General features: G+C 39.5%; 1 protein-coding gene across 1 annotated transcript in view; it reads left to right on the top strand.

Annotated features, from left to right (window-relative positions):
* The window catches only part of LOC126469668 (ceramide kinase), a 276,003-nt gene that overhangs the window by 216,386 nt on the left and 34,599 nt on the right, over window positions 1-25,018 (top strand). Inside the window, exon 6 of the mRNA XM_050096817.1 lies at window positions 16,385-16,540. Coding sequence (XP_049952774.1) covers window positions 16,385-16,540 — 156 coding nt within the window. The remainder of the gene's footprint in view (window positions 1-16,384; window positions 16,541-25,018) is intronic.

The raw sequence follows: 25,018 nt of genomic DNA, 5'->3' as shown, positions 1-25,018 counted from the left end.
CCCTTCAAGCTAGACAAGTTTCGTTCCTTGTAGGTTTTTTGTTTGATGCTTATTTTGTGAGATATTTGGCCCGGTCACGACCAATGGACCACCCTGTATAATGAGCCAAATGCTAATGATAAATGCAACATATTCCTCGATACATTTATACCCCTTTTTGAACACTGTTTTCTATAGAAAATTACTGAATGTAGCACCACACACTTTTCAAAGAAACCTTGGATTACTACAGCTATTAAAGTGTCTTCAGAAAGAAAAAGAAAACTTTATGAGACAGCAAGAACTAGTAAAGATCCAGAAGTAGTTTTACACTATAAAAATTATTGTAACATACTGATAAAAGTTGTTAGGAAATCAAGAAATATGTATGTTAGTGAAGAAATTAACAACTCCGGCAATAAAATCAAATCAATATGGAATGTTGTTAGAAGGGAGACAGGAAAAGTAACCACTGGGGTAGGTAGTATTACTATTAAGCAGAACGAGACCATCCTAACCAACAGTACACAAGTAGCTAATGTATTTAACAACCATTTCTTAAGTGTAGGAGAAAAAATCGGTGAGAATAGTTCAAAAGAAAAAACCAGGCAGTACATGGAAGAGTCTGTTTTGAAAAACTTCAGTCACATTAAATTTCACCTAACAACCTCTTGTGAAATAAGTAAAATTATTAAATCCTTGAGAAATAAATGTTTTGTAGGAATAGGTGACATCTCTGATAAGATATTAAAACAATGTGGAGCAATTGCAGCTGATGTTTTGAGTCACATATGTAATGCATCACTAAGTCAAGGTATTTTCCCAGACAGGTTAAAATATTCCATTGTCAGCCTGCTCTACAAAAAGGGGAACACCAAAAATGTCATAATTATTGGCCAGTGTCCTTGCTTACAGCATTTTCAAAAATCTTCGAGAAAGTAATGTACTCAAGAGTGGTTAGCCATCTCAACAGTAACGGGATACTTAGTAAATCAGAGTTTGGATTTCAAAAATGCTGTTCCACTGAGACAGCAATATACAATTTTACTGTCCACATAATAGAGTCATTTTTAATACGGTAAAAGAAACTCCAATTGTAAATAATACAAATAAGGTCTTTGTAAAAGTCACTAATTGGTTTTCTGCAAATGGGCTTGCTCTAGACTTTGAAAAACCACAGTACATACAATTTTCTGCTGCAAAAAGTACAGTTCCTTCAATAAATATAACACATCAACAGAAGTCAGTAGACAGGGTAGATCATACTAAGGTTTTGGGTGCACACATAGATGAGAATCTTAATTGGAAAATTCATATTGTGAATTTTCTAAAGCAACTAGGTTCAGCAACGTTTGCAATCAGAATAATTGCCAATTTTTAGGATATAGAAGTTAGTAAGCTAACATACTTTGCATACTTTCACTCTCTGATGTTATAAGGAATAATATTTTGGGGTAACTCAACATTTAGACAAAAAGTATTCACTGCTCAAAAGAAAGTGGCTAGGATGATGTGTGGGGTTCATAGTCGCACATCTTGTAGGCATCTTTTTAAAAGATTGGGAACTCTTACAACAGCCTCACAGAACATTTACTCACTAATGAAATTTGTTCTCAACAACATGGACCAGTTTAAAAACAACTGTGACATTCATAATTATAATACCAGAAAAAAGAAAGACTTACACTATCCTTTACTCAACCTATCTTTGGCACAGAAAGGGGTAAAATATGTTGCAGTAAAATTTTTCGACAAATTACCAGATGAAATAAAATGTCTGACAGACATCAGTAATAGCTTCAAAAATAAATAGAAATTGTATCTCCTTGACAACTCCTTCTATACCATAGATGAATTCTTGAATAGGAATAAATAAATCTATAAATATAGTATATGCATTTTGTGCCATTTAAGGGAATGGGGTAGATAATAGAAGTGTTAATATATTAATCCTTAACTCTGTATTGTAATCATATGTGCGTTTCTTGTGCACTTGGCACATTCCACATCAATAACAGCTACCGTACCATGTGATTGATCAATGGAACACGCAACCAACTAACTAACTAACTGCATGACAAGGGCATTATAGTCAGAGTGCAAGGTTGGGGAAAGGTAGGGAAGAACATTGGCCATGTTCTTTTCGAAGGTTTAGGTAAACCATCAAAAACCTAAATCTGGATGGCTGGTCATGGTTGTGAACCTCTGTTATCCTGAACGTGTGTCCAGTGTCTCACTACTGCTCCAGCTCAATGCCACTGTAGAGGGAGGTGAACGATGTGATGTATAATATCTTTAGGTGGTACGTGACATTTTTATTCAGTTTTACAGCATGTATAGACATGGATGATTGTGAGGGCACTAATTGTCTCAGGTAAGGAAGATGAGGCACTGTAAATGGGGACAGGAGCTGTTGCATGATTATTTGTTAAATCGATGTATTGGTCAAAGAGCAGGCTGGTAAGGATTTTGAGGTGAGGCAAGCTAATAGATTGATTGCAGTCAGGAACTGTGAGGTGTTTAAGGGAAAAACCGAAGATCAAAAACAATTAGAGAGAGAATATATGCTTGTCTATGCAGAAAACATATTTATGGTGTGTGGTGTGAGTGTGGATAATGATATACTGGGTGAATTTTTATGGGATAACATCATGTGAAGTGTCAGGGGCTATGACACACATTGAAGAGAGATGTGCCACACAGCCATTATCAGTGTAATGAACTAGGAAATCAGGTGTAGAAAAACTGATAGTAGGTACTTGAAATAGATCAGTAATTGAATACAATTGTAACTTCAGTCAGAAAATTGGAAAATTGTTTAAATCACAAAGAGATGTCAAGGTTGACCAACTCTGATAGAAAAACTTAAAATAGGAAACAATACTCCTACCTTTTTGAGCATTACATTCATTTTTTAAGGAGGAAAGAGAGTTTGGTGGGGGAGATAAGAAAGATGAAGGTGATAGTCAGGTCACCACACCCAAAAACAACAGTGTCCATGTGAAAGTGGGTTGTGTGTGTGTGTGTGTGTGTGTGTGTGTGTGTGTGTGTGTGTATGTGTGTGAAAGTGAAAGACTTTGTCTATTCAAGGTGATTTGTAATAATGTTTAAAAACCCCTGAAGCGATATAGATTTGGGGCCACAAATGTTGGGAAATACCCAAAAGCATATAATGAATGTTGAACACATGATGTCACCAGATGATGTACGTCACAGCACATGCAGCGATTCGGCTCCATGTGTCTTGCCTTAAATTACTTGTCTCAGCATCATCAGTATTGCTTTGGGGGTTTTTATATGTTAATAAGAATCACCCTGTATAACTTAGGAGTAAAGGTAACAATGCAATGAATTGTAGAAGAATTGAATCACCAACTGCCACAAAAACATAATGGCAACTTCACTAGCCCTTGGACTTATCCATTTCAGAGCTAGTGTACACATACACACACTTAGATCCCCACATTTATCTGTCTGTACAGTTTGATTCTGTCTGCAAAATACGGCTCTACAGGTGTGTGTGTGTTTACTTTAGCTCAAAAGAAGATTTGTCAGAAAGTTAGCAAAGTTGCCTGCCAACGACTCAGTGCTTGTAGTGCTTGCTGAGTTGCCAGATTACCTCGTACATTATTTACATTGTGGATGGACTTTGTCTGATAGCTTAGCCCACTTTTAATTGTCCCTGTCATGCACTGAAGACCTCCACTATGTGGTGTGCAGCAATGTAAATCAATTCATATTGTTGTTATTCCATCCTGGATTTTTGATTGAAAGATGAAGAAAAATATGCCAAAATCTGAAAGGAATCCTCCTTCTCTCCTCCAAAACAGTCGTCTTCATTAACTGCAGAATCTATCAAACTTTCCAGAAAGAAATCTTGCAGCCATCAAACCTTACTCCTACTGATTCCTTTGCCACTCATGATCTGAAGGCAGACTGCTCTATCATCACCTCGGGAGAGAGGCAGCCCCAGTCACTGTTTTGATGATAGGAGGCACGGCAGCAGAAATGGTGGTGTGGGAGGGAAATGGAATAAGTGGCAGATGAATAAAGAAGAATGAAGACAAAAGATGTAGGTGATAGAGGAAAAAGGTAGAATTGGGAGAAAGGAAGCAGGGTTGGGGCAGAAAAACAGATTAAGAAGAGGAGGATGGAGACTGAGTAGGAGAAAGAGAGGGAAACGGAGACAGAAGACAGACCTGCAGAATGGAAGGAAGGCAGGAGATAGGGCAGGGGGATAGTTCAGGAGGGATGCGGCATGAAAACAAATATTGGGAAGAAAGTTTCCACTTCCAGCATGTTAACTGGTATGTGACGTAAGCAGCAACACGTTCGGGTCTGCCTTTAAAGTTGATGGTTTTGTGAGTGGTGGATTGGGAAGGAGTGCTTTCAGACTATGTGCCTTTTAAGGAAATTTACTGGAACCTTAGGATCAGGACAATGATCCGGAGATCCTCCAGATAGTGCTTTATTCACGTATGATACCGTGCACTGTATATGATGTTATTCCCAGGGTCATACATCTATGAACAAACGTCATGGATAACAGTCTGGCATCTTGCACTGTCTCCACTGCGTACAGCACAACCCTAAAATTATACAAAGAGACAATCATTGAACTGTTGCTCTGTGCTATACCAGTTGATTTTTGGTCAAGGGAATTTGCCAGTAACACAGACTAGAACAGATGTAAACCCATTAGGTCCCACACATGTTTAGTGAGAACAAGTCTGATGATTGTACATGCTGTGGGAGCTGAACACCTTGGGAACAATGTTGGGCAATGTGAGAAGTGTGTGTACAGGTTTTGTTGTGTTGGAAAAGCACACCTCCTTGACGCTGTAGGAATGCGAAACCATTAGGCTGGATGATGTTCTAAATCTGTTTTTCATTGTTAAGTGTCCCTCAACTAACAACATAGGTGTATGTCATTGTAGGCTATAGCTTGAAATGTAGCAATTTTAGACATATGCACTTCCCCTGATATCACTGCTAACATAAAAATACCATTTTCCTTTTCTTACCTTTCAAAATTCATTTATGAGCTATATTTTTTAAGACTTATTGTTTGAAGTCAGATTTACATTTGGTTCATTATCACAGTACTGATATTCTTTATGGAACCTTTTTTTTAAAGAAATATGCAGTATCTAAGATTTAGTAAGACCATGTATAATCAAAATTTTGGACCCATTAATAATTTTATGGGGAAGAATTGATACGTCTTATTTTAAATCCCATATTTTCATGCATGAAAAGGACACTTTTACCTTATTCAGATGTTTGTAGTTTAGGAAATAATGTGATCAAAAATGATTTGTTGTGTAATAAATGTGACATTGTGCAATTTGTAAAATATATTACTTCAAAAGTCCGGTGTTACCACCTAGTAACACTGATCATTCCATTTCTAAAAATGTATGTGTTTCCTAGGCAAATGATTTAGATAGATACTTGAGTATTTGAATCACAAAATTTTATTCTGGACTAAACTTCACAGATTTTAGTAGCAAATTTAGGACAAGTTTTTCCACCAAAAATTTTCTCACAGAAATAGATCCCAAGCAAGATAACAGCTAGTTAAAGAATATTGAGCCAAGATCAAAACAAGGTAACTTCATTTCTGAACGCATATAAATATTACCTGGGTCATTCCATGTCAATTCAACCAATTTGACAAAATGTTCCAGCTGATAGTTTCAGATTTCGCTGAAATTTAGCATACCAATGCTACCAAGTGTGGAACACTCATGTACAAAATTTTAAGTTCCCCTGCCAATTAGTTCCAGAATTATGGCTTGTGAAAAAAGGTGGTGTGACCCTGAAACTGCAACCCGCATCTGGCAATCTATCTTCAGACCCAATTTCAGGTCTTAATATCTTTGGAACTATTCCGCACAGTCCAGTGAAATTTTTACAACCCAGTAACATCCACTTAGAGAACACACTGTATGAATCAAAACACCAACAACATATTTCTGAGGGAAAATAAAAAATTCCAAAATGTGATTAAAAAAATGTAATATGTTAAAAGGTACATACTGTAGGTGCCCTCTATGCCAAATATAATTCACTCAAAAAGGGTATAAATTTTTTTGTGGTAAGCTTAATGTGGCCTAAACACACACAGAACTCATCATGCCCCTATCAGTCACACAAACAGAGTTACATGCACACGAAAATACAAAAATCTGAAAAATTACCTGAAAAACATGGATTTTCTAAGTGTGGTAGCACAAAAGCGACAAGTGATATCCAAGCCAAATTTCAAACACAGCAGAAGTAGACCATAACATAATATGTGGCAAAATTTCAACTTGTTATTGCAAGGCATTTGTGTACAATAAAAGTTGACAGAGATGTATTTGGTTACGTTTCTTTTAACACGATTTAGCAAGTAATAGCGATGATGCAGACAGCTTGTTTCAGATAAAGCTACAGCAATTGTTGGGAACCATTAGGCAACAGAAAGTTAAACAATGGTAGTTTACAGGGACAGAATGAGTCATTGTTAGGCAGGAATAACGAAGGAAACAAGCAACATTTACAGGTTACTCATGTTTTTAAGATTCTAGTTCAGACTGGTCAGTACTGTTGTGGAAAGTCAGTATGGAGGTAGAAGAGTGTACTAGCGGTGCTTTTGTTCAAACAAGTTGCAGTATTGGTAGAGCACAAGCATCTGAATGTCATAAAACAACATGTGGAACAAAATGTGGCATTCGATTTGTACTGTATGATCTGGATGAATCGGACCAAGATTTATTGCTATGGAGATCTGGGATACACCCTGTGGGCACAAGAAGTACAGTTCCAGGAAACTTTAGTGTTTGTTATCATCATATGAAAGTGTTTCTGGATAAGTATTCTTTCCTACAAAGAAGTTGTTTTGATCCATTTCGGATTCATAAGAAGACAGTGGTGTGTAGCCTCAGAGAAATTGATATAAAATCAGTATTGAAAGTGAACCAGTGCATGGGACTTAACATGAAACCAGGACAAAGGTTATGTTCCAGGTGTGTTACACTGCTAAAAAATGAAGACTATTCTGATAATTTACATGACAGTGATGAAGAGTATCAGCCACCTACAACCACAGCGGATGAGCAATTAAATACTTCAGTGACTGCTCTTGGTTTGACTCCCATGAAGACACACAAAGTTTGGAAAAGAGACAGGCCCAGCTATGGTAGAAGAAAACTACGAGAAGCTCAAATGGAATTAAAACACAAAATAGCTGACACACTAATGGTGGAAGAGGAAGAACTATCTGCTCCAAAGGAACAGAAATAATGCCAGAAATGCTCTGATTTGGACAAAATTGTGCATGATTTGAAAGAAAAATGTGCCATATCCAGACGCCAGAAAAAAGTAGCTATTCTTACCCTTGCATCTTCCAGCTGGTCTATTGACTACACTTCAAAGGAATTCAATGTTTCTACATATATGGTAAAGAAAGCTAGGAAAATAAAAGCAACCCAAGGAGTGCTTCCACAACTTCAGCAGGCTCAGGGTAAGCAATTGAGTTCAGAAATAAAGTTGCTGGTGTCAGAGTTTTATGAAAATAATGACTACAGCCGAATAATGCCTGGAATTAAAGACTATGTAACGGTGAAAATGGGAAATGTACATGTACAGATGCAAAAAGACTGTTGCTATGCAGCATATCAGAACTATATGTAGAATTCAAGGAAAAGTATCCCAATACCAAAGTAGCTTTATCATCTTTTTTCAGTCTTCAGCCAAAATGGGTTGTGCCTGTAAAAGGATGCCGCCGTTGGATAAGCAGCTGCAGCAGCAAGTCGTATACTCCTAGCTCACTCATTTGTTACATAGTTTAATTCTTAATTTCTTTGCGTGTTTTTGGTACTTGCATTGTTTAATTCATAAATTTCGGGCGTATTATAGTATTTGAGAGTTGTAGCATCGCGTTTTAGTACCTGAATAGTGTAAATTCGCGTAGTCTCCTTCCGCCGCCGAGCAATGTCAGCAGTGCGCAAGTAGCAGCATTACTGCGTTTACTAGGCAATCTTGTATTTTAATAACCATTTAAATTTTGTTGATTTGTTTTCGCTCTCTGTAGATTAGTTCAGACGTTCTTTGCAAACCAGTTTTTAGCATGGATAGGGACTGCAACTGCTGTGTTCGGATGCAGGCTGAGTTGGCATCCCTTCGCTCCCAGCTTCAGGCAGTGTTGGCTTCGGTCACACAGCTTGAGGCTGTTGCCAATGGGCATCACTGTGGGGGTCCGGATGGGGGTTTGTCGGGGACGGCCAGCTCGTCCCACACATCCCCTGATCGGACTAAGACTGTGGTTGCCCGGGATACTGCCCGCATTGAGGCTGATCCCTCACCTGTGGTAGAGTGGGAGGTCATCTCAAGGTGTGGCAGGGGGCGAAAGACATTCCGGAGGGCTGAACGGAAAGCCTCTCCAGTTTGTCTGACGAACCGGTTTCAGGCTCTGTCTCAGGCTGATACTGATCTTCGGCCTGACATGGCTGCTTGTCCTGTTCCAGAGGTTGCCCCTCAGTCTGCAAGATCCGGGCAGTCGCAGAGGGTGGGCTTACTGGTAGTTGGGAGCTCCAACATCAGGCGCGTAATGGGGCCCCTTAGGGAAATGGCAGCAAGAGAGGGGAAGAAAACCAAAGTGCACTCCGTGTGCATACCGGGGGGAGTCATTCCAGATGTGGAAAGGGTCCTTCCGTATGCCATGAAGGGTACAGGGTGCACCCATCTGCAGGTGGTCGCTCATGTCGGCACCAATGATGTATGTCGCTATGGATCGGAGGAAATCCTCTCTGGCTTCCGGCGGCTATCTGATTTGGTGAAGACTGCCAGTCTCGCTAGCGGGATGAAAGCAGAGCTCACCATCTGCAGCATCGTTGACAGGACTGACTGCGGACCTTTGGTACAGAGCCGAGTGGAGGGTCTGAATCAGAGGCTGAGACGGTTCTGCGACCGTGTGGGCTGCAGATTCCTCGACTTGCGCCATAGGGTGGTGGGGTTTCGGGTTCCGCTGGATAGGTCAGGAGTCCACTACACGCAACAAGCGGCTACACGGGTAGCAGGGGTTGTGTGGCGTGGGCTGGGCGGTTTTTTAGGTTAGATGGCCTTGGGCAAGTACAGAAAGGGCAACAGCCTCAACGGGTGCGGGGCAAAGTCAGGACATGCGGGGACCAAGCAGCAATCGGTATTGTAATTGTCAACTGTCGAAGCTGCGTTGGTAAAGTACCAGAACTTCAAGCGCTGATAGAAAGCACCGAAGCTGAAATCGTTATAGGTACAGAAAGCTGGCTTAAGCCAGAGATAAATTCTGCCGAAATTTTTACAAAGGTACAGACGGTGTTTAGAAAGGATAGATTGCATGCAACCGGTGGTGGAGTGTTCGTCGCCGTTAGTAGTAGTTTATCCTGTAGTGAAGTAGAAGTGGATAGTTCCTGTGAATTATTATGGGTGGAGGTTACACTCAACAACCGAACTAGGTTAATAATTGGCTCCTTTTACTGACCTCCCGACTCAGCAGCATTAGTGGCAGAACAACTGAGAGAAAATTTGGAATACATTTCACATAAATTTTCTCAGCATGTTATAGTCTTAGGTGAAGATTTCAATTTACCAGATATAGACTGGGACACTCAGATGTTTAGGACGGGTGGTAGGGACAGAGCATCGAGTGACATTATACTGAGTGCACTATCCGAAAATTACCTCGAGCAATTAAACAGAGAACCGACTCGTGGAGATAACATCTTGGACCTACTGATAACAAACAGACCCGAACTTTTCGACTCTGTATGTACAGAACAGGGAATCAGTGATCATAAGGCCGTTGCAGCATCCCTGAATATGGAAGTTAATAAGAATATAAAAAAAGGGAGGAAGGTTTATCTGTTTAACAAGAGTAACAGAAGGCAGATTTCAGACTACCTAACAGATCAAAACGAAAATTTCTGTTCCGACACTGACAATGTTGAGTGTTTATGGAAAAAGTTCAAGGCAATCGTAAAATGCGTTTTAGACAGGTACGTGCCGAGTAAAACTGTGAGGGACGGGAAAAACCCCCCGCGGTACAACAACAAAGTTAGGAAACTACTGCGAAAGCAAAGAGAGCTCCACTCCAAGTTTATACGCAGCCAAAACCTCTCAGACAAACAGAAGCTAAACGATGTCAAAGTTAGCATAAGGAGGGCTATGCGTGAAGCGTTCAGTGAATTCGAAAGTAAAACTCTATGTACCGACTTGACAGAAAATCCTAGGAAGTTCTGGTCTTACGTTAAATCAGTAAGTGGCTCAAAACAGCATATCCAGACACTACGGGATGATGATGGCATTGAAACAGAGAATGACACTCGTAAAGCTGAAATACTAAACACCTTTTTCCAAAGCTGTTTCACAGAGGAAGACCGCACTGCAGTTCCTTCTCTAAATCCTCGCACAAACGAAAAAATGGCTGACATCGAAATAAGTGTCCAAGGAATAGAAAAGCAACTGGAATCACTCAATAGAGGAAAGTCCACTGGACCTGACGGGATACCAATTCGATTCTACACAGAGTATGCGAAAGAACTTGCCCCCCTTCTAACAGCCGTGTACCGCAAGTCTCTAGAGGAACGGAGGGTTCCAAATGATTGGAAAAGAGCACAGATAGTCCCAGTCTTCAAGAAGGGTCGTCGAGCAGATGCGCAAAACTATAGACCTATATCTCTGACGTGGATCTGTTGTAGAATTTTAGAACATGTTTTTTGCTCGATTATCATGTCGTTTTTGGAAACCCAGAATCTACTATGTAGGAATCAACATGGATTCCGGAAACAGCGATCGTGTGAGACCCAACTCGCTTTATTTGTTCATGAGACCCAGAAAATATTAGATACAGGCTCCCAGGTAGATGCTATTTTTCTTGACTTCCGGAAGGCGTTCGATACAGTTCCGCACTGTCGCCTGATAAACAAAGTAAGAGCCTACGGAATATCAGACCAGCTGTGTGGCTGGATTGAAGAGTTTTTGGCAAACAGAACACAGCATGTTGTTATCAATGGAGAGACGTCTACAGACGTTAAAGTAACCTCTGGTGTGCCACAGGGGAGTGTTATGGGACCATTGCTTTTCACAATATATATAAATGACCTAGTAGATAGTGTCGGAAGTTCCATGCGGCTTTTCGCGGATGATGCTGTAGTATACAGAGAAGTTGCAGCATTAGAAAATTGTAGCGAAATGCAGGAAGATCTGCAGCGGATAGGCACTTTGTGCAGGGAGTGGCAACTGACCCTTAACATAGACAAATGTAATGTATTGCGAATACATAGAAAGAAGGATCCTTTATTGTATGATTATATGATAGCGGAAAAAACACTGGTAGCAGTTACTTCTGTAAAATATCTGGGAGTATGCGTGTGGAACGATTTGAAGTGGAATGATCATATAAAATTAATTGTTGGTAAGGCGGGTACCAGGTTGAGATTCATTGGGAGAGTGCTTAGAAAATGTAGTCCATCAACAAAGGAGGTGGCTTACAAAACACTCGTTCGACCTATACTTGAGTATTGCTCATCAGTGTGGGATCCGTATCAGATCGGTCTGACGGAGGAGATAGAGAAGATCCAAAGAAGAGCGGCGCGTTTCGTCACAGGGTTATTTGGTAACCGTGATAGCGTTACGGAGATGTTTAATAAACTCAAGTGGCAGACTCTGCAAGAGAGGCGCTCTGCATCGCGGTGTAGCTTGCTGTCCAGGTTTCGAGAGGGTGCGTTTCTGGATGAGGTATCGAATATATTGCTTCCCCTACTTATACCTCCAGAGGAGATCACGAATGTAAAATTAGAGAGATTAGAGCACGCACGGAGGCTTTCAGACAGTCGTTCTTCCCCCGAACCATACGCTACTGGAACAGGAAAGGGAGGTAATGACAGTGGCACGTAAAGTGCCCTCCGCCACACACCGTTGGGTGGCTTGCGGAGTATAAATGTAAATGTAAATGTAAGTGCAAGGGGCACACACAATGTTTGTGTATGTGAGACCCATCAAAATGCTAAGCTGATGTTTGCTGCTATAAAGGATTGTGGTCTGGATTACAAAGGTGCAATGAAGCTGCTAGTGTGGGACATCAGTTCCTACCAGTGCATGATACACAGGTGTGAAAAGTGTCCTGGTAAGGCAAATCTTGCAGAACACATGAATAACAAACTGTATGGTGAACTCCTTATGGATGATGATGAACTTGTTTCTTATAAACAATAGACACACATGGATTGCACAAGTCTTGAAAGAAAGTGAAGTACAGTGGAAGATTTTGTTGAAATGTGTTGTCAAAAAATAGGACAAACTGACCACACACAGCTTCACAGCAACAGCACAATCGGCTTATCTCCAGTTTTGTAAGCATAATTCAAAACAAGATAAAATTATAGTAATACTAGACTTTTCTGAAAATTATGCATTTATAGTTCAAGATGCCATCCAAGGATGTCATTGGGACAACAGTCAAGCAACTCTACAGCCATTTGCGATTTACTATAGAGGTGAATCAGGTGATGTGTCTGTCATGAACCTGTGCCTTTTTAGTGACTGTTCAATTCATGATGCCATTGCAGTTCATGCCCAGATTCGCTCTGTCATGGCATATGTGAAAAACAAGCTGCCTCACATACATTTTGCGAAATACTTCAGTGATGGGGCAGCTAGTCAGTACAAAATCTGTAAAAATCTCAAAAATTTATGCATGCATTACCATGATTTTCAGATTCACGCAGAATGGAATTTTTTCACAAGAAGTCATGGTAAAAATGTATGTGATGGTATTGGTGCTACCATTAAGTGCATGGTATCATGAGCTAGTCTGCACCACCCTACATAAGGTCACATTCCAAAACCTCTTCAATTATTTACCTGGGTACAGAAAAACATCTCTAGCATACAATCATTCTATGTTTCAAAAGATGAGGTGAAATCACTCGAAGAGTTGCTAAAAAGCAGACTAGAACATGTTAAAACTGTTGCAGGCACAAGGAGCCATCATTACTTTTCTCCAGCGGACTCTGATAATGTGCAGATGAGCAGACTGTCGAGTTATAACTATAGATTCATGCACAACATGTGTCTTCACAGTGTGTCTGACTCAGGATTCAGAAGCAAAAGCAGCAACATATGACCAGGTTGCTATGTTATTGCTGTTTATGATGACAAATGGTACTTAGGATGTGTTGCAGAGTGCTGTGAAGCAGAAGGTGATGTATTTGTGAACTTCATGGCACCAGCAGGACCAGCAAGATCATTTCATTGGCCACGTTTGGCAGACAGGTGTTGGATTCCTTTTGAACATATTCTTATGACAGTTCCAGTTCCTACCTCAGTGTCAGAAAGACAGTACAATTTGCCACTAAATGTACAGAGTACAGTAGCTAAAGTGTGGGAGAACTGTTCGAAGCACAATCGACTGGTTTTTAGCAGTTAAGGTGCAGTAAACATTAATTATAGGTTGTATTAATCTGTCTATATGTTGTTGCTTAGTGATTAAACAGTTTTGGGAGAGGATAAAAAGAGGCAGAACAGTTTACGATATGTTTTTACAAAATTGTGTTCTGGAACAATGGCCACATCACCAAATACAGCTTAGGGTCAACTTCCATTATACACAAATGTCTTGCAATAACATGCTGAAATTTTGAGAGATATATCATTATGGTCTACTTATGCAGTGTGTGAAATTTGGCTTGGATACCACTTGTCCCTTTTGTGTTACCACACTTCGAAAATCCATGTTTTTCAGGTAATTTTTCAAATTTTTGTATTTTTGTGTGCATGTAACACAGTTTTTGTGACTGATATGGGCATGATGAGTTCTGTGTGTGTTTAGGCCACATTAAGCTTACCACAAAAAAATTTATACCCTTTTTGAGTGAATTATATTTGGCATATGTACCTTTTTACATATTACATTTTTTTAATCACATTTTGGAATTTTTTATTTTCCCTCAGAAATATGTTGTTGGTGTTTTGATTCATGGAGTGTGTTCTCTAAATGGATGTTACTGGGATGTAAATATTTCACTGGACTGTGCGGAATAGTTCCAAAGTTATTAAAACCTGAAGTTGGGTCTGAAGATAGATTGCCAGATGCAGGTTGCCATTTCCGGGTCACGCCATCTTCTTTCAGAAGTCATAATTCTGGATCTAATTGGCAGGGGAAACCAGTACTTTGTACATAAGTGTACTGAATTTCAGTCAAATCTGAAACTATGAGCTGGAGCCCCTGGTTGAACTAACATGGAATGACTCACCTGCAACTCCTGTTTACTGTGGTTTTATTGAAAATGTAATAAAATAATGTTTATTTAATTTGTAAACTATACATCTACATGTTGAACCTACAAAATAAGTGTTTGGACAATGAGAAAGTGAATGGAAGCTAGGAAACATGAGAGGAACCTGTGTTAATCATGAAACTTGCCACTCATTGAATTATGCTTATGCAGATCCAGTGCAAATCAGTGTAAGTTTGATCCTACTATTTAATACAAACACTGTGCTAAGTTAAACTGTAAGATTATTATAATCATTTCAGTGCCTGTATTAAAATAAATACCTGTTGGAAGTACTTTCAACATGTGCAGTGTCATGTACATCAGTGAAAATTTCCTGGTATTATTTACTATGTCATTGTCAACTATGGATAAAAGAGGAACTCAAATGAGACTTGCACATCAGCAGCATCACAAGTTCCCCACACCATGACCCTTTGTCCTGTATGTTCTCACCTAATACATTCCAGTAGTTGATTATCTCCTGGTTGACATTGCACTCACTAACAATCATCACCCATATCAAAGTGTAGTCTGCTCTCATCACTAAACGCAACTTTGCAACTTTATCCTTCCAGTTTTATCTTTTGTATAACCATTGGCTGTAGGATAATGAACATTGAGAAGAAGCCTTATGAGCTGCATCATTGTTTGTTGTCCAGCATCTAGAAAATTGTTCCTGATGGTCCTAGTTAATACTCAGAATTGAATATTGGTTCTAATTTGCCCATTGATCACCATGTAATCAACAGTGGCTGCACATTTGACACAATGATCTAGATGTGAATCTGTGTACTGCTGTTGTCCAGAATGATGATGACAAAATGTGTGCTCCTTCCTTGGACAATCAGTACCAACATTCATTCACAGTTGACATGTCCCAACCAACATGCTGGATAATGCATTGGATAGACTGATCAGGCTTCTGAAGCTCCTCATAAGATCTTGCTGAAATGTAATTAATTATATGAGTTACGTTTGTCAGTTTCGCGTTGGCACACCTACAGTTTACCAGTGCTGTAACATGCTTTAAACCATAGACCACTCTTTCACTATATCAAATATGTTTGTTATGAGCTCCCCTCCCCCCCTGTCTCTCTCTCTCTCTCTCTCTCTCTCTCTCTCTCTCTCTCTGTCTGTCTCTCTAAATGTTCAGCATGTAGTGATATTTACACATTAATTTGCAATGAAATTACAAAACTGTCAAAGTTGCACAGAAGTTGTTTTTATGCACATGGCAACCAGTTTTAGACCTTAGTCCTTTATCAATCCATCCACATAAGTCCTACCATAACACCAAATCGTGTGTAAGCTGGCCACATTGCTTGAATGACTGGCTAAGTGTAAGGTACTATTTGCGTTTGACAGTCAAATGTTTTGCTGCATTCAGCACTGGACTGTCGCATTCAAAGTGTACCTTGCACTTAGTCACTCGTACATGCTATATGAAGAGGGTATCTGTTCTTTCGGACACGTCTGACAGATACTGTCAGTGACCTGCAGCTCTCTAGAATGAAATGATTATTAAATCGTGACCCTAAGCTGCAACTTCAACAGTTTTATAATTTCACTGAATCATAGTAGCTCGATTATATGGCTGAAGACACGACGTTTCTAAAAAAATTATCATTTTTTTCTGGATGAACTTAACATTGTAAGTCACAGCTCTACGGACAATAGCTGAACCGTATTCTACAGTTACTGCTAAAAGTGTGTTGTTGTCGGTCTTCTGTGTCGCTTGAAATGGTCACTGTAGAATGTTAAACGACAGCACAAAGTAAATGAATAATTTTTTACCCTATTTCTATGTGACTACATTTCAGAAACAAATATGGGCATTTAGAATCACTCGGTTTGTTGACATCCTGAATCAAGGGTGAAAAACATGCAGGACAGTTGCAAAAAATAAGACAATTTGAAAAAAATATGAAAATAGCATGTTGAATATTTATGATAATGCATATTTTATTTGTTAAACTTTATTTCAATGGAGTGTTGCCAAAAGATAGACAGTCACAGAAATTGCATAAAACATAGTTTTTAATTGTATTATTGTGTGAGATGCTCTCTCAAATGTCTATAAATTAATACATTTGACGCATTTATAGGTTTTAAGAAGTTCTTCTGTAATAAGGGCTACGAGGGAGAGGTGCGACTCTTAGCTGATGGTACGAGTGCAGCTGAAGGTCCCCGGTGCAAGCAGAACTGTGCCCGATGCTCTACAAGACAGTCTACCAAAGATGCAACACCACTCTCACCAGGAGGTCACACATATTATTCAGCTTATAACATAGTTTTATATGTTCATATTTTTTAAAAAAATATACTTTCAGATTTTGACATATATTGACAATAAAAATCCCATTGATATCTTGAAAACTAATTTATACAGAATTTTGTTTTTTAATTATTTATTATTTAGGAAAGATGTAAAACAAACCATAGTTACCACTCAGAGTGTCTGCTATAATATCATAGAATACTGTTGAGCCATTTGTACTGTGCTGTAATGTTGGACTAGGCTGGAAATAAATTATACAATAATAGTGAAGTGTTCAGAGAGGGGATCATCCTTAGATAGAATAATATAATAAATTAATGCATATTTTCAGTATAGCCTAATGAACTTATACATGAAAATGGAAGATAAGCACAGATAAGTTAGAATTATATGCTATATTGATATATTGACTGAAAAGTAATATCACAAAGTCATTCAAGAGTTGTGCTTGCAACTTGGAACATCTGCATAACTTACGTATTGTCACTGAAAAACAGTTTCGTAAATGTTAATACTTGAAATGAATAGTTAACAGTTTAACCAAACAATTATTTTTGAAGCAACTGATAGGAATTGGTTGATGTAAGATAAATCACATTTCCTGTGGTTTACCAAATGCAATTGTAACTCTGCAAGTTTCAGACAACAGAGTGAAGTATTTTGCTACTGGAATTATTAGTTACAAGACTTTATAAATCCAAACAGGATACTCAAAACTGAATGGATTCTGGTTGTACAGGCAGGTTAAATCGTAGAAATTACATGGTACTTCGATGACGTACCATTCTGTTATCATCGAGTGATCTGACATACTGAGTGTTACAGCATGTATGCGGGGATTATATGTTTTCCCATTGCTTCATCACACTGTTCATCTGTGCTAAAGCAGAGAGCACCCATAGATTACATAAGACTGTCTTTCATTTCCCCGCACTTGTGACTGACTGAGCCTTGAGGTACTGAGCAGTGAGTAGGTCATGGCAGAATTACAGATGTTGCTAAGATAGGATTTGTTGTCCTGGTTTATTAAATTGTCTAAAATGAAAATTCTTGTGGACTTCTATACAACTCAGTCTCAGTAACTTGTTGCCTGAGTAAACAATTTTGTACAACTGAAATTCAATGTATACCCTTCAGCCATGCAGTAGTCTCCTATGACATACTTTCTATGTTACAAAAGTCTCATTTTCCACTGAGGCACTGTTCTGGATTTATGGAAATTATTTTGTCAGCACAAATCATATTATAATTTTAAGGAATGCATTACTTGTGTTGTGTCTAGACAAGACAGACTAGACACAATGAGAGGAAGCCGAAAGGCACGCGCTTAAACTCACGCAGGCTGGCGTGAGGTCTGAAACAGGATACGTAATGAATGCTATAAAGAAAAGTACGTAGCTTCTGGAATACTTAACTTTAATCCATAATTGTATAACATCACTCTTGTACAGATATAATCTCCATTTCAATATACTTGGTGATGGCGCCTTGCTAGGTCGTAGCAAATGACTTGGCTGAAGGCTATGCTAACTATCATCTCGGCAAATGAGAGCGTGATTGTCAGTGAACCATGGCTAGCAACGTTGGCTGTACAACTGGGGCGAGTGCTAGTACGTCTCTCTAGACATGCCGTGTGGTGGCGCTCGGTCCGCAATTACTGACAGTGGCGACACGCGGGTCCGACGTATACTAATGGACCGCGACCGATTAAAAGGCTACCACCTAGCAAGTGTGGTGTCTGGCGGTGACACCACAACATGCTTGCCTGGCAAAGGCCAGTACTGTTTTAGAGTTAAGAGAGCAATTAACAAGTGTTGGATAGAGGGCAGAAGACACTCTGCATACTATATTTTTTTAGCATCTTGTAGGAATTCAGTTTCCCTTTCCAGTCACATCTGGACAGAAGTATGCCAGACCGGACAGAATTCCAGACTTCAGCAGTGGCACAGTATTATCGCATAAATATGCCGCTGGGGGGGAGGGGGGAGCTCAACTTGCAAATTGAGAAGACGGTATTAGGAACCACTAAAATGTTTCATCTATTTTTGGCAAAATTAACATCTGTTTTTTTGGGAAATTCATGTCTATTTTTGTCGAAGTTTGCATTAATTTTTTTTGTAAATGGTTAGATGCCCAAATTTAAAAGGTTGTCATGCTACATGAGCGAAGATAAACAATAGTTCTTTGAAAGTGACTGTTAAAACAAGCGCTGTTTGGGAACACTGAGTGGAAAATTTGCCATTGCAAAAACTTCAGCACCTTTTTCTTCTGAAGTGACCTTTGTTTTCTTCATTTGGCTGCATTTAAGCTTTCAAAAGTGATTGTTCTGTTCAAAAGTAGCAGTATTTTCCCACCAGTTAAGTGAATGTGTCTCCAATATAAGCTGTTTCTGGACATTATTTGTCTTTTCCCACCCAATTTGAAGATTAAAAAATGTGCAGATTACTAATTTCGACCTTTTGTGGGCATTCATAGCCCTATGATACATGCTTGACAATGATATAGATAGAACCAATGAGGCTCTTAGGGTAGAAGTACAACTGAACTATCAGCAAATTGATTTTAATGTTAGGGGAAGAATTTAGGCACCGTCAAATAATGTTAAAGATTTTGTTGTCGAATCACTATAGTACAGAGAGCAGGCACTATAGGCTATAGTCACAGATGGCCATGAGCGTAAACAGACTAGAATTTTGATTGCCACAGGGGAAGGTATAGTGCAGGGAAACAAACCCTGCCTCCATTTCACTGGGCAGCAGCCTACAGCGGAACTGACACATTGTCAGAGGGATCGCCGATCTCTTCTGGTGTTATAAAGGTCATAATGGAAATCAGTGATGGACCAGGATTAGTCGCTTAACTTACTCTGCTATTCACAATAAAGTGCCTGGCAGAGGGTTCAATGAACCACCTTCAAGCAGTCTCTCTACCGTTCCACTCTCGAATGGCATGCGGCGAAAACAAGCACTTAAATTTTTCTGTTCAAGCTCTAATTTTTCTTATTTTATTGTCATGATCATTTCTCCCTATGTAGGTAGGTGCCAACAGAATGTTTTCACAATCCGAAGAGAAAACTGGTGAATGAAATTTCATGAGAAGATCCCGTCACAACGAAAAATGCCTTTGTTTTAATTATTGCGACTCCAATTCACGTATCATGTCTGTAGCACTATCTCCCGTATTTCATGATAATACAAAATGAGCTGCCCTTCTTTGTGCTTTTTTGATGTCACCTGTCAGTCCCACGTGATGCAGATCCCACACCGCACAGGAATACTCCAGAATAGGGCAGACAAGCGTGGTGTAAGCAGTCTCCTTAGTAGACCTGTTGCACTTTTTAAGTATTCTGGCAATCAATCGCAATCTTTGTTTTGCTCTACCCACAACATTATCTTTGTGATCATTCCAATTTAGGTTATTTGTAATTGTATTCCCTAAGTATTTAGTTGAATTTACAGCCTTCAGATTTGTGTGACTTTTCGCGTAATCAAAATTTAGCAGATTTCTTTTAGTAGTCACGTTGATAACTTCACACTTTTGTTTATTCAGGGTCAACTGACACTTTTCGGACCATACAGATATCTTATCTAAATCATTTTGCAATTCATTTTGGTCATCTGATGACTTTACAAGATGGTAAATGACAGCATCTTCTGCAAATAATCTAAGATGGCTTCTCAGATTGTCTCCTATGTCATTAATATAGATCAGGAACAATAGAGGGCCTATAACCCTTCCATAGGGAATGCTGGATTCTGTTTTACTCAATGACTTTCCGTCCATTACTATGAACTGTGACCTCTCTGACAGGAAATCACGAATCCAGTCACACAACTGAGGTGATATTCCATAGGCAAGCAGTTTCATTAGAACACACTTGTGAGGAACGGTGTTGAAAGTCCCCTGGAAATCTAAAAATATGGTATCAATTTGACATCCCCTGTCGATAGCACTCATTACTTCATGAGTATAAAGAGCTAGTTGTGTTTCACAAGAACGATATTTTCTGAATCCATGCTGACTATGTGTCAATAAATCGTTTTCTTCGAGGTACTTCATAATGTTTGAATACAGTATATGTTCTTAAACCTTACTGCAAATTGACGCTAGTGATATGGGCCTGTAATTCAGCGGATTACTCCTACTTCCCTTTTTGGGTATTGGTGTGACTTGAGGAATTTTCCAGTCTTTAGGTACGGATCTTTCTGTGAGTGAGCGGTTGTACATAATTGCTAAATATGGAGCTATTGTATCAGCATACTCTGAGAGGAACCTGACTGGTATACAATCTGGACTGGAGGCCTTGGCTTCATTAAGTGATTCAAGATGCTTTGCAATGAGAATATCTATTTCTATGTTCCTCATCTTGGCAGTTCTTGATTGGAATTTGGGAACATTTACTTCATCTTCTTTGGTGAAGGAGTTTCAGAAAATTGTGTTTAGTAACTCTGCTTTAGTGGCACTGTCATCAGTGACTCCACCATTGTTACCGAGCGAGGTGGCGCAGTGGTTAGCACACTGGACTCGCATTCGGGAGGACAAGGTTCAATCCCGCGTCCGGCCATCCTGATTAAGGTTTTCCGTGATTTCCCTAAATCACTCCAGGCAAATGCCGGGATGGTTCCTTTGAAAGGGCACGGCCGACTTCCTTCCCTAATCCAATGAGATTGATGACCTCGTAGTTTGGTCTCTTCCCTCAAAACAACCCAACCCACCATTGTTATTGTGCAGTGATGGTATTGATCACATCTTGCCACAGGCGTGCTTTATGTGTGACCAGAATCTCTTTGGGTTTTCTGCCAGATCTCGAGGCAGAGTTTCATTGTGGAAATTATTGAAAGCATCTCGCATTGAAGTACGTGCTATATTTCAAACTTCTGCAAAACTTTGCCAGTCTTGGGGGTTTTGCATTCTTTTAAATTTGGCATGCTTTTTTTGTTGCTTCTGCAACAGCAATCTGATCAGTTTTGTGTACCATGGGGGATCAGTACCATCACTTATTAGTTTATGTGGTATATATCTCTCAATTTCTGTTGATACTATCTCTTTGAAATCATTCCACAACTTTTCTACGCTTATGTGATCAGATTGGAAAGAGTGAAGACTGCCTCTTAAAAAGGCATTAAGAGCATTTTTATCAGCTTATTTAAATAGATATACGTTGCGTTTATTTTTGATTGTTGTAGGTGTTACGATATTCAGCCTAGCAGCAACAGCCTTGTGGTCACTAACCGCTGTATTCATCATGGTACTCACTATTTGTCCAGGATGATTTGTTGCTAAGAGGTCAAGTATGCTTTCGCAACCATTTGTGCTTCGAGTGGGCTCATGAACTAATTGTTCAAAATAATTTTCTGAAAAAGCATTCGGTACAATTTCAGTTGACATTTTATGCCTGCCGGCGTCTTTAAACGTATAATTTTTCCAGCATATTGAGGGTAGATTGTAGTCACCACTGACTATAATTGTATGAGTCGGGTACCTGTTTGAAATGGGACTCAAGTTTTCTTTGAAGTGTTCAGCAACATTACAATTACAAAATCCACTCTCAGCCCACTATGTTGCATGCAAGAATGGATGCTCTTTCCCATCTGCCCTTGTGAACCAGACATCGAATTTGACAGGCTTTAGATGCTGTGTTCTGCTTTGGGCATCAATTAGCAAGGCACTGCCAATGAATTCCCAACCACAGCATGTGAAATAATGACAGAAAATAGAGATCAGAAATGATGTTTGTGAACTTGCTTTAAACTCACCAGCAATCCTATGATGTCATTTCCAAACTTTCCATCCCTGCAAGCTTGGAGACTTGAGTCTCCAGTCTCCTCCTCTGCCCATTTAACAGAAAACCCATCACTTACGTCTGTTGTTAGGTTGGTTGGTTTAAAAGAGGGGGCGGGGGGGGGACACCAAACTGTATGGTCATCAGTCCCTGTTGTTAGGCTCAAGTGGAATATAGCAGAGTAGTGTAACAGTGGACTCGCAGCATTTCTGCTACATAGACAATGGTTAGGCATGATAATTATCTATATGTATTATAAACTAGCTGAGAAACCCGGCATTGCCTGGGTATTTATTTATAGCTGTGCCTGAGATTTTCTATGCACAGAATTTATTTTTGACTTATAAAGCTTCTTAGTATACAACGTTTGAAGTGATTTGATTGGGGACATGAATGAAGAGCTTGTTTGCTTTACCAGCATTAGAGAGAATCATGTAGATCTTTCCATGTGAAAATCATCTGACAATAACGCCCGCATGTACAACACACATCAGCTGGCATTGTGCTTTGTTTATGGTTGTGGCATAACATAAGCTCACCAGGAATTATACACATATAAAGCAAATTAGGATAAGCGGAATTTTAGGTATAAAACTCGCTCACCTGTGGCACATCCTGTCAAAATTACTGTTTGTGTGATGTTACATTGGAGAGAAGTAATGTTAAGCTTCTGTGAGTGAAGGGTTCTGAGGAGGGAGATAATGCATGTCACTCCTGATCAGAGGTACGTAGTGCATCAATTTTGGAAAGAGTTTCCAAATAGAGAGTTAAAGCCTGATATTCTGGAGCCACAGCAAGTCTCACCTCATGATCTTCATTGGATTCTTGAGACTGCAGGGTCCTCAGTCTTTTAGCTATGCTCATGTATTCAGAAAGAGTTGCCTTTTTATTTTATTTTTATTTTTTTTAACAAAACAAAATATCCAGAATATCATTCTGGAAACATCCCCAGGCTGTGGCAAAGCCCTGTCTGTGCACATCCTTTCTTCCAGGAGTGCTAGTTCTGCAAGGTTTGCAGAAGAATTTCTGTGAAGTTTGGATAGTAGGAGATGAGGTACTGGCAGATTGAACCTGTGAGGATGAGTCATGAGTCGTGCTTGGATAGCTCAGTCGGTAGAGCACTTGCCCACGTAAGGCAAAGGTCCCGAGTTCGACTCTTGATGCGGCATGCAGTTTTAATGTGCCAGGAGGTTTCAAAAAAAATATGTGTAATGATTGAGCAGCCAAATCAAACTTAATAAATTCATTTTTCCTAGCACAGTATGTAAGTAAAAGCTTACTGAAAGAAGCAGAGCACTGTCATTAAGTGTTTAATACATAAAGCAAAATCAGTAAATCTGTATATCCTAGCTAAGTAAATCCACTGTTAGATTGTATTTGTAAAGATATGATTGTGGTGCTTAATTCTGTCATTGGTATAAACTTCTGAAAATACATCTGTCACTGAATGAAAAAAAATGAACGGTGTTATCTATTGGTTCTTTGGTGTACTCCAAAACTAACAGCACCGTCTATTTCTTCTTTGTGTGTTTTGCCATGATGATTAAACATTTGAGTTACTAAGCTGAGCAGGCAGTTTTAGATAAGACTTTAAACCACAATATCTTTTTTCTCCGTGTTCAGACTTTGAGGAAACAAAGCCTATAAGGTGCTCCAAGTTATGCGTGAGCTATCTCCAAAAACCCCATGAAAATTTGTCTAGTACTTTTGGAGATTAGCATGTTCGAACAGACAGACAGACATACACAATGGTTTTATAGTTTTATTAATAATATAGATTAAAGTTCCATGCTGCTTTTTTCTGTCTGTGTGTGAAGACTAATCTCAGGAACTACTATAAGGATTTTGGTATGGTTTTCACTAATAGGTACTCTATTTCATAAGAAATGTTTGTGTGTATAATTTACGAGGGGCATTCAATAAGTAATGTAACACAAGTTTTTTTTCTGAATGCAGGATGGTTTTATTCAGGATTCCAATACATCCTATTATTCGAGACTCTTTTGGCTACAAAACCCTATTTTTCACATTAATCTCGATTCAGTGCAACAGCATTATGTCACCTTACTGGGAGGGCCTGTATGCCTGCATGTTATCACTCTACTAATCAACATCAGAGCCAATGTCTCGCTGCATCAATAACCTCCTCATCATCCACGTACTACTTCCCACAGAGTGCATCCTTCATAGGACCAAACAGATGAAGTCTTCTGTTAGGCAACAAGGAACACGGTGGGCACCCCGTGAGTACCCCAACTGGAGGGCGATTGCGTCAGCACTACTGAGAGAGACATCCAGTTGAGTAGCGAGGTACTTCATTGTCAACCGTTGATCAGTTCGAATGAGAGTATCTGCACATTCCAACATTGCAGGAGTCACAGCTGTACGTGGCCATCCGGCTTGTGCGAGATCAGACAGGTTTACTCATTCTTGTTGCGATGATGACAGATGCCTTACTCAGCATCACACCGTAGACATTCTCCAGGTGCCTATGAATATCTGTGATGCTCTGGTTTTCCACCAAAGGAAACTCAAAAGACAGCTCTCTGCTTGGAAAACACCTCTGTTACAGACACCATTTTGAAGGTTACGTATAGCGCCGCCGCCTGTCGGAACTTCGTGAAACTATAAAGGCAGAAGCAGGAATATTCCATGATGTCCCACAACAAATCCACATAT

Source organism: Schistocerca serialis, chromosome 3 (genome assembly GCF_023864345.2).
Source record: "Schistocerca serialis cubense isolate TAMUIC-IGC-003099 chromosome 3, iqSchSeri2.2, whole genome shotgun sequence".
NCBI lineage: Eukaryota > Metazoa > Arthropoda > Insecta > Orthoptera > Acrididae > Schistocerca > Schistocerca serialis.
The sequence above is the reverse complement of the archived record's forward strand: the minus strand, read 5'-3'. Positions and strand labels throughout refer to the sequence as shown.